Source organism: Sprattus sprattus (assembly GCF_963457725.1).
Source record: "Sprattus sprattus genome assembly, chromosome: 2".
Taxonomy (NCBI): Eukaryota; Metazoa; Chordata; class Actinopteri; order Clupeiformes; family Clupeidae; genus Sprattus; species Sprattus sprattus.
The window spans coordinates 19,993,274-20,003,273 of NC_137921.1; the positions used below are offsets into that span (position 1 = coordinate 19,993,274).

Here is a 10,000-nt window from a genome sequence, read left to right on the forward strand (position 1 = left end):
TTGTGAGGAGGAGGTGAATTTCTCTTCACCTCACAATGCGAAAAGTAATGCGACAGTATTTTATTTTCCATTCCACGTGTTGCAACAAGGGCCACAGTCTGTTGCAGGAATATAAATGAGACGATGAGAGGAAGGCCTGTGTAATATTAAGTCGACAAAACACCTCCACCTCACTTGGTAAACAGTGGCACTCACTCACAACAACCGCACATTTTCTGAGATTCTACTTGTCTTTGTTATTTCCAGTCTTTTGAGGCGAAGGTTGGAGGTAATGACAGCATTGAGTAAGAAAGGAAAAGGTTTACACAACCTGAGTAGTCCAGTGTTTCACATTGAATGGCAATGTGTTCCGTTCCTACATAAGGCCACCAGAAAATAACTGAATGACGTAAGAAATATTTTAGCAGGTAAGGAGCATAGCAAGGCAGAGGTTCAGTATTGACAATAGCTGACATGCCAGTATTCTGCCCAACCCTGATTGTGTGTCTGTGTCTGTGTGTGTGTGTGTGTGTATGTGTCCTTTTGTCCTTTAGCACTCTGAGATTCTGCTTGAATGAAGAGTGCTCAACAAATAAAATTAATTATTATTATTATTATTATGTGTGTGTGTCTGTCTGTCTGGGTTCATGTGTGTGTGTGAGTGCCTTAGTGTTGTGACTTCAAATGGCGTGTGTGTGTGTGTGTGTGTGTGTTGGTAGGTGTCTAGATGTTGTGTGTGTGTCTGCTTGTGTGTATAGTTTGTGACTGTCTGCCTTGTGAATGTCCACAGATTGGAGTTGACAGTTTCCATATTTAACTCTGGTGATGTAATTTGTCCTTCCTGTGTGAATTAAACAAAGGCAATATCTCCTCTATCGAAGGGCTGTGGGTGTCATCAGTGTGTGGGTGTGTGTTTGTGCTGGTGGCTGATGGTGTGTGTGTGTGTGCTGGTGGGTGATGATGGTGTGTGTGTGTGTGCTGGTGGGTGATAATGATGTGTCTTAAACTAATGTAATTTTCCTCTATCACAGGGTTATCAGTGCCATTGACTGAGGACTCCACTCATACTGTCTAAGCCAATCAACAGTGAAGTAGCCAAACCACACCCCTTTTGGAACCCCAGTGACTGAGTTACACACACACACACACACATCTTCACAAGGATCTTCAGAGAAATGTTTCTGTTACAGACACACAAAAATGCTCCTCTTATCATCTTTCCACTTTGTTTATCCTGAAAAGAAAAAAGATTACACACACACACACTGATTTAACTTGAAAGCACTCTTGACACATTTTATTACAGTATTACAGTGCCTACAGTTATTATGTTCAACAGGGTTTAGTTGATGTTTCCCATCATGTCCAGTAGATGGCAGCATTAGTATAATACACAAGACCATCAACATTAAATGACCACACCAGGCATCCATTATGTAATTTGAGAGTTTCATAAAAAAAAATATATAAATCTCTTTGTGACTAGTTTGGGTGTATTGTCATTGCTGTGTTATTTACAGATGTACCTTTTTGTTTACATAAACTGTGTTTGTATTAACAAAGACACAAGCATGACTTCCTAACATATCCTCGCGTCCACTAATGTCCTCAGAGGCATGTGGTGCCAGAGTGAGTCAGTGCTATTAAGAGAGCTGACAGTCATGTCTGCTGGTGTTTTCCTCAGACAGAATTGTCTCAGAGTATGCCCGCGACACCATCACTGGCACTGATTACGCAATGATATTATCATTTAAGGGCTGTTTATGGTGACAGAGCAAATCAGAGGTGATGTGTCAATGTGTCATGCAGAGGCTTCCCCAAAGTGTAAACACACACACACACACACACACACACAGATATCTGGCTCTGCTGCACAAAGGCAAGCTCAGACACAAAATATCTAACGGTCTTGGACTGTTTGCTATATTTGCATATCTATTTCACAGACACTCATATACACACACACACACACACAAACTAGTTCCTTTACTTTCAGTCACTGTTTGCATACAGGATATTACAATGTTAGCATATGCCAGTCTGCATATGTGCTGCCATAGCAATGAGCCCAGTTATCAGAGGTCAATGCTATATCAAAGGATGGGACATCAAACAGTTACACAGTCATGATATAAATGTACCCTTTCTCTCTCAGTTACACTCACACACACACACTAAACTGCAACAGGATTGTTCAGGGCAGTATGAAACTATCATTTACTCCAGAGTGGGGAAATGTAATTTTCAACAAATGAATCAACAACACATTTCTAGTGTTACTTTCCTGTGTGTCTCTTACCGTATGGTGATAAGGCGATCTCCCAGTGCTTATGTTTACCTATTTCCTCAGAATTCCTCAGATAGGAAGTGAAGGGAATCGACTTGAGAAAGCATGGCCTATCTGTTGAGAGAGAAGTGTATGACACAATGGTGTGTGTGTGTGTGTGTGTGTGTGTGTGTGTGTGTGTGTGTGTGTGTGTGTGTGTGTGTGGTGTGTGTGTGACCTTCACCCTGATAGCATAATCAGTGCTACAGGAGAGAAGCAAACACACTGCTGTGTGTGTGAGAGAGGGAGAGAAAGAGAAAGAGAGTTGCTGGAGAGTAATTTGAAAATAAGGACTTAAAACTTAAGTGGACAAGTGAAGGTGCACTCCCAGTCTGATGTCACCAGACACTAAACAATTACAATGTACGCACACATAAACACACACACACACAAACTCATACACACACACACACAGAAAAAAGAGAGAAATTGTGTAGGAGGAACAGGAATACAACAGTGTAGCCTTGTCCATTTGATTGTATTTATTGCATAAGGTTTCCAACACAGAGCATCTTCGACAAAGAATAACTGGCTTCCCAATAGTCTTTAGTTAATAAGAAATCAATTCAATGACTGTAAATTAATTCCCATACAGGACAGAGAGGTGTTAACTATCATCATGGAATAAGTCAGATTGCCTGAAATAAGTAATTTCTCCACTGATCTGTCACTGTCAAGTGGCATATAAAACAGACGTCCTTTGCATGTTTTATGTATGTCTATCATGTATCTACCCTAGCGGAATCGGTGTATTCATGAGGCATTGAACACGAAGGCTATTGCGGGTTAGGTATATCACCGTCCTAGGCGTGATGAGTTATATTTAGAGCGCTCAATGGTTGCCGCAGGGCAGGCCAAGCTCGTTTGCAAGGCGACGCATCAGCGTTCCAGAAATACAGCACGCGCTGTCGGTAAAAGCGATGTCTGAGATAAGAACGGAGGAATTCCTGTTCCACAGGGGAGGCGAGGGGGTGGGCGGGAGGAGGGGAGGAAAGGGTGAGAGAGTGGGGGCGACAGAGAGCGCGAGACTGGAGAGTTCATAGAAGTTATCAGGACAGTCAGTGGACAGGGTGAAGCAACCAACGCTCCGGCAGACTGGATGACCATGCAAGTTACGCGCAAGCGCTGATAAACCTCCAGAAGCCTGTCGCCGCCGCACACTGAAAGATTGCTCCAGATAACAAACTCGCCAGGGATTTGAAACTTTCTTAAACAGGACGGTACAATCGTCAATGAGGAGGACGCATTGAGGAGTTTGTTTCAGAAAGCAAAGGATATTATTCAACTCCCGACGAGTAATCAAACTAATACATCTGAGAGAAGATTTGTGTTTAGAAGGAATCGTTATCTAAGATACCTCGTTCGAAGCTTGCCTGGAGAAGTGCAGCAGGAGTTAGTTCCATTGGCAGACAGGTACTGGGAACAAAAGGGACAGAGGGGAAGTGTGTGTGTGAGAGTGCGGTAATCGGGCTGCCGGGCTTGCCCTCACATGTTCCCGTGGACTGGTATCTGCCTAGCCCGTCATTATGTCGAGCGGAGCGGAACGGCGCCTAGAAAACCGGCTGCGGAAGCTGGAGACCTTGATCAAAGACCCGAAGTCGGCGATAAACTTGGAGAGTTTACTGGTAAGTTATCTGCCCAAAAAGGAAAACACGGCATGTGTTCCACTAGTTCAGATGCGGCTCCCTCACAGAAAACATCATACTTAGGTCCCTTCGCTATGACAGGACAGTGACGTTATGTCGTTAGCATATGAACGATGTTATGAGCTGTCATCCTAAACCATTAACGCGCGCGCGCAGCTGGCGCAACAGAAGGCGCTTGTAGCGAGACTGGTCAGATTTGAGCGCTCTCTCATTAGACTCATGAGCTAGATTGGCTCTTGTGGTTAACCCCTCACACCTGTCCACCTGTGTAACTGATTTGTGTCGCTGTCAGCGTTCTTTAAAGAGGACTGAAGAGCCTATATTTGGCGAGGTTGGTGGGGACCTCATAGTCTTCAAGTAGTTGTTATTTATCAGGATTGGGAAGGTTAATGTAAATGTTTGTAGCTTACAGATTTCTAGTTACCCTGTTTAAAATGTAATAAGTACTGTAACTATTTTAATTTCTTCATCAAAGCTCTGGCCATTTAGAAGCTCCCTTTGCATTTAGTATAGTTGGGGATCCATCAGGATCGTCATTCAATTGGATTCACTTCACACAGCATTCAGGACCCAATTCAGGAATAGGGGAGAGAGTAAACTGGCCTCACTGAATAATTAACTAATTTCTTCAGACAGCGGACATTACTGAGGAGTGAGGTAGGACAGGCTGACCTCTCTCTGAACCTGAACCACTCCATCTTTGACCCTGAATTAATCCAGCTGACTCAGGCAGATCAAACCCAGAGGACAGTGCCTGCTGAATAGACATACAGCAATACCACAGTGTCCTAACTTGTCACTTCTACTCATATAGCGTATTTTAGTTGACCCAAAGTGCGTTCCAGTCAAAGGAATTAGATTGAAAATAAAAAAGTGGAAAACCTGTGCATAGACACACACTCAGACAACTTGGAATAAATGTTATGCTGAAGACATCTGTGTTCTGCCTGCTTGGCCTGAGAGGCGTGAGGCATCCTGGTTTTCAAGAGGCTTGTGTACAGCTCTGAAACTTGCTTTACATCTCTTTGCTGTCAGTCTGTGTGGGAATGTGGCTATGGCATATTCTCACAGGTTTCATAGGAGTTGCAGTTGTGTGGAGTAGAGAATGTGCAGAGAGGTGTGTTCTGTTCAGTTGGATTCTTCATGGTGAAGAGCCGGCTCTGTTTTCTGCCAGAAGCACACAAACACAAACATACACACGCACATACACAGCACATACAATCACACAAATACACAGACAAACACATATATAGACTCAGTCTCACACAAACGCATATCCACACACAAACCGACAGACACACCCATGCAGCGCCATTTTTGTCTCAGGTCATATAACCTTTGACCTTTTTGCCACCATTCTGCAAAAGTATTGCCAGGGCGATGCCTACGCCAAGACTGAAGTCATCTGGGGGGGTGTTTGTTTTGATTAAATCCTCAGACACACCCTGATCCTCAGGAATGTGCCTGGCTGGCCGTTTTTAGCGTTAGAAGTGTGTGCGGGTGGGTGGGGGTGTGTGTGTGTGTGTGTGTGTGTGTTTGTGCATGAATGTGTCTGAAGGGAACTCCCCTGTTCTAATTTCTAATAACCCACTTGTCTCTGTGATGCTCATTGCTCAGCTTGAGAAGAATTTGAGGACAGGATAAGCAGGCTTTTCCCGTGTGTGTGTGTGTGTGTGTGTGTGTGTGTGTGTGTGTGTGTGTGTGTGTGAGAGAGAGTAAGTCTGTCACAGAGAGAGAGTCATGTTGACTTAACACCTTTTGCCTTAAAAGGAAAAGGTTTTCTGGTAACTCATTTACCTCATTGATTTGCATTTATATCAAAATGTGACTCAGTAATGCTGTATACTTTATGAGACACCATGACACCAGAAACCTACATTTGATTTAGACCTAGATTTCCAATAGGGAAATGTAGTAGATTCATGCATGGGTTAATTTATGATTAAAAAGGTTTCAGGCTACAGCCAACTGAATACGTCTCCCTTTCCAAGTGTGCATGAGAAGCTACGGTGGCCGTCAGGGGCCATAAAACACGAAAGGCCCTATCTAGTCAGTGTTTTGGCTTGTCCCTTCTGGGCTACTGTAGAAACATGTCAGCGCAACATGGCGGACTCAGTAGGTGAGGACCCACTCCCTATGGAGATACGAAGGGCTCATTCCAGGCTCACGAAAAAAAATTATATAATAATGAAAAGATAATTATGAATACTATAGTCCATTTCTTAGATCGCCCTAAATCCTACATACTGTGCCTTTATTTTTTAATACACATGAAAGGAAGTTGCGTGGATGTAGGCAGCAATGGTCATAGGTATATTTAAAAATATTTTAAGGGCTTGGTGTACTGTGTCCCAGGGTGTGAACATATTTATTTTTATATTCCCTATTCTTGTAAGCTCTCCCAAAGCTCAGAGAATACTGTCTCACACAACCGTTCTTGAAATAGCCACAGTAGACTACTAGCTGGATGTAGGCTTGTGAAGATGATTACCATAAACAAGTCTTGGTTCTCACCTTCACTGTCCATCTTCCCTTCTCCCCAGCAGAAAGAACACAGATTTAAAGGCTTTCGAAACAAACCGTTAAGAATACATCTGATTAATGCAATGTCAAGGTGGCTCTAGATCTCAATCTCACAATTAGGACAAGAACACAGCACTCCTCCCAAAACAGCCCAAAGCGACACACACCACAGCTGCCTGTCAAGGTGTTTGGTTTCAGGTTGTGTTTGTGTGTGTGTGTGTGTGTGTGTGTGTGTGTGTATGTGTGCATGCCCTGAAGATTCTAGACAGATTATAAAGAAGGCTGTGAAGAAGTGACTCGGGATTCACACACACGCACACACACACACTCTTGAGTGTCCTTGCACACTCATTTAAAAATGCTCCTAGTCGCTGTCCTACACACCGGCCCTACGTGGTGTAAGTACTCGATGTGGGACCTACTGTGTGTAGATTGGTGTGCGTGTAAGCGTTGGTGGGAGCCTCAGAGAGTGGTCACTCACCTGGTGGCTTGGTCGCACTCCGTGTCCAGTGACTCTCTACAACTGGTCCTGGACCAGCCCGAGCGTTGGTCTGTTTGTATTTCCAAGTTTTTTTAATTTAGTGGTGCAAATCCAAAAGCAATGTAAATAGGGGTCCAACTGCCACAGGTTTTCTTAGGACACATATGTGACAGCAATACCGTGGTGTCAGGGCAAAGTATACTTTGGGAAATAAGGTATATATTTTCCAGTACTCACAGTCTCTGTAGATTTCACCCGGTGTGTGTATAGTTCTAGTGCCATGCCTCATTCTGTGAGGAAGCATAATGTATCTGTAAAGATGGTGTGTTCTTGAAGGAAACATAATGTACCTGTAAAGATGGTGTGTTCTTGAAGGAAGCAGAATGTTCCTGTAATGATGGTGTGTGTTCTTGAAGGAAACATAATGTACCTGTAAAGATGGTGTGTTCTTGAAGGAAACATAATGTACCTGTAAAGATGGTGTGTTCTTGAAGGAAGCAGAATGTTCCTGTAATGATGGTGTGTGTTCTTAAAGGAAGCATGAGCCCAATGGTCCTATAGGATGTTAACATCTTGTGCAAACGGATACAAGACTTAGTCAGCATAAGAGCCCACCTCCACCAATGCATGTGCTATCTATATGGCAAATAATTGGTCGGCAGGGATGTCTCTCTCTCTAGCAGTGGTTCTGATTGGTTATATAGAAAAAGCTGTTTTGGAACTTCGGTCACAGCATGAGATTCCCAGAAATTAGCTTCTCTCTGTTTTTTTATATGATTAAGTTTAAATTTGAATTAAATTGAGTTTAGATTAAGTATCATTTAGATCTAAGTCTTTATTTCTGCTTACATCAGCTTTACAGACATAAAAGAATGCTGTCAGCAGATTTGCAGTGTATCCCATAGGAGAGCATTGGCAGTTTCCTATGTTGATGTACGACAGCATGGCGTAAGTCACGAATGCAGGCACAACATGTAAGAAGGCATGTGGGTATTCCCAGAAGTGCCTGTGACTCTTAGAAACTTTGGACAGGGGCTTTTTCGAAGTGTAAGAGTTAACTAGCTATTTAAGGGCTCCTTGTTGCCGTTTTCCCCTTCCCTTTAGATACACACACACACACACACACACACACACACACACACACACACACACACAAACACACACAGGAAGCTGAGGTCATGTCCTGCTATTGAGCTCAGCGATAAAACCCACCGCACACACACACACACACACACACACACACACACACACACACACACACACACACACACACACACACACACACACACACTCTCTCTGTGTGGACTTCCTGTTTGCCCATGCAACTAGTCGTGTACCACATCACATGTATGTGTGTATGTGTGTTTGTGTGTATGTGTGTGTTTGTTTGTGTGTATGTGCAAAGGAAACCTATGTTATGGTGTTAGCGGACTAATAAAGTTGCTATTTCTAGCGAACCTATCACATACTAACCCACTGTTGCAATCTTACCCATCTCTTTTCAGTATGTTGATCACATGCAACATTACCGGTAGGCTCTCTGATTGGTCAATAGATAAAATATGCTGAAATTCCAATTAGTGATTACCCAGCTCTGGAGACAATTTAGTTTTCCCACACAGTTCTGCAGTATATATCCAAAAAAGTCAATGCCATCTTGTATTCATATTCCAGAAAATAATTTAGAAGCATATTTGCTTAACATTTACCTACACTGAGTTTTAGCAAATGTTCACTGTCTACATCCGTAAACATCGAGTTTATGTTTGCACAGAGTAACTACATAACACAAAAAGAGACAAACACAGAATTAACAGAATTAACACATTTTAATATATATACAAAGTACGATTGTACTAGATGTTTTCTTGTACTGAATGGTATAGTATATGGAGATAGTGGGAGCTGCATCTATGAAAGGGTTCCTGCTGCTCAACTGGTAAAGCAAAGTGCCACAAACACCAACTTCATGGGTTCATCCATGACACCCAGGGACCACACGGTCTATTGTATGGTTACTTAAAACCAGAATGAATAAATAAATGACTCTTTGTAAATGTGGGCAATGTGTTACATATGAATTGTGCTATAAACTGATTACTCCTACTTGTCTTCTCAGGACTCTGTGAATGCACTGGCATTGGATCTGGATTACCCTGCGCTGCGTAAGAACAAGAACATTGATGCCTTCCTGAACCGCTGTGAGTTTGAGCAGGACTCATGTTATCACTCTTTTACGGTAAACATGTGCGTGCTGTGCTGAGACAGTGGGGATGTTCAAGGACGTTGCAGATCCAGTATCAGGCTTGCTTTCCACTATATATATATGTGTGTGTTTGTGCATATGTCCATACTGTATATGTACGTGACACTCTGCATAGTGTGTCTACTACAGGGGTTGGGCAATAAAACTGAAGCACTAGCCAAAATAGTGTTTAAGGTTTCACACCTATATATGTGTGGCCTGGTGGCTAACCTTCATTGATTTCACATTCCGTCAGTAAGAGCAGAGTGTGAAGGTTGATTTAGCAGAGCAATGACACAGCTGTACTGTACATAAAATGTTGCAATACACACAACACAATGGGAGACATATCAGAGGTCAAAAGAGGACAAATTGTTGGTGCTTGTTTTGCTGGCCCATCTGTGACCGGGACAGCAAGTCTTTGTGGTGTATTGAAAGCCACAGTATCCAGGGTAATGTCGTCATACTACCGCAGAGGATGAACCACATCCAACAGGAGTAACTGTGGACCCAAGTGGAGACGGACGGAAAGGGATGTCCGGGTACTAACCAGGATTGTGTCCCAAAAACATAAAACTACAGCCGAACTCATTGAATAAAATGTGCCCCTTGAGTCTTCTGTTTCCACCCAAACTGTTTGACGGGAGCTCACAGGGTCAATATTCATGGTCGGGCTGCTATAGCCAAACCTTTGGTCACTCGTGCCAATACCAAACGTCAGTTTCAACGGGGCCATCATCGCAAGTCTTGTAAAACATGTATTGTTCTATGAGGAGTCCACCTCCACTGTCTTTCCCAAA

The 10,000-nt window shown here is 43.1% G+C and overlaps 2 protein-coding genes across 7 annotated transcripts in view; both read left to right on the forward strand.

Moving 5' to 3' along the window:
• LOC308361283 (uncharacterized protein) overlaps positions 1-1,404 on the forward strand; it is a 13,385-nt gene extending 11,981 nt beyond the window's left edge. The window contains exon 7 of the mRNA XM_080833579.1: positions 1,011-1,404. The gene's annotated coding sequence lies outside the window, so the exon portion shown is untranslated. The remainder of the gene's footprint in view (positions 1-1,010) is intronic.
• Positions 1,405-3,377: 1,973 nt separating this feature from the next.
• LOC308360015 (rho-associated protein kinase 2-like) overlaps positions 3,378-10,000 on the forward strand; it is a 49,653-nt gene continuing 43,030 nt past the window's right edge. For all 6 annotated transcript variants that reach the window (XR_013968503.1, XR_013968504.1, XM_080831747.1 and 3 more), the window contains exons 1-2: positions 3,378-3,930; positions 9,075-9,156. Coding sequence is in view for 4 of the 6 variants with exons in the window: in XM_080831747.1 (XP_080687873.1) it covers positions 3,832-3,930; positions 9,075-9,156 (181 nt within the window). In the remaining 2 variants the exon portion in view is untranslated. The remainder of the gene's footprint in view (positions 3,931-9,074; positions 9,157-10,000) is intronic.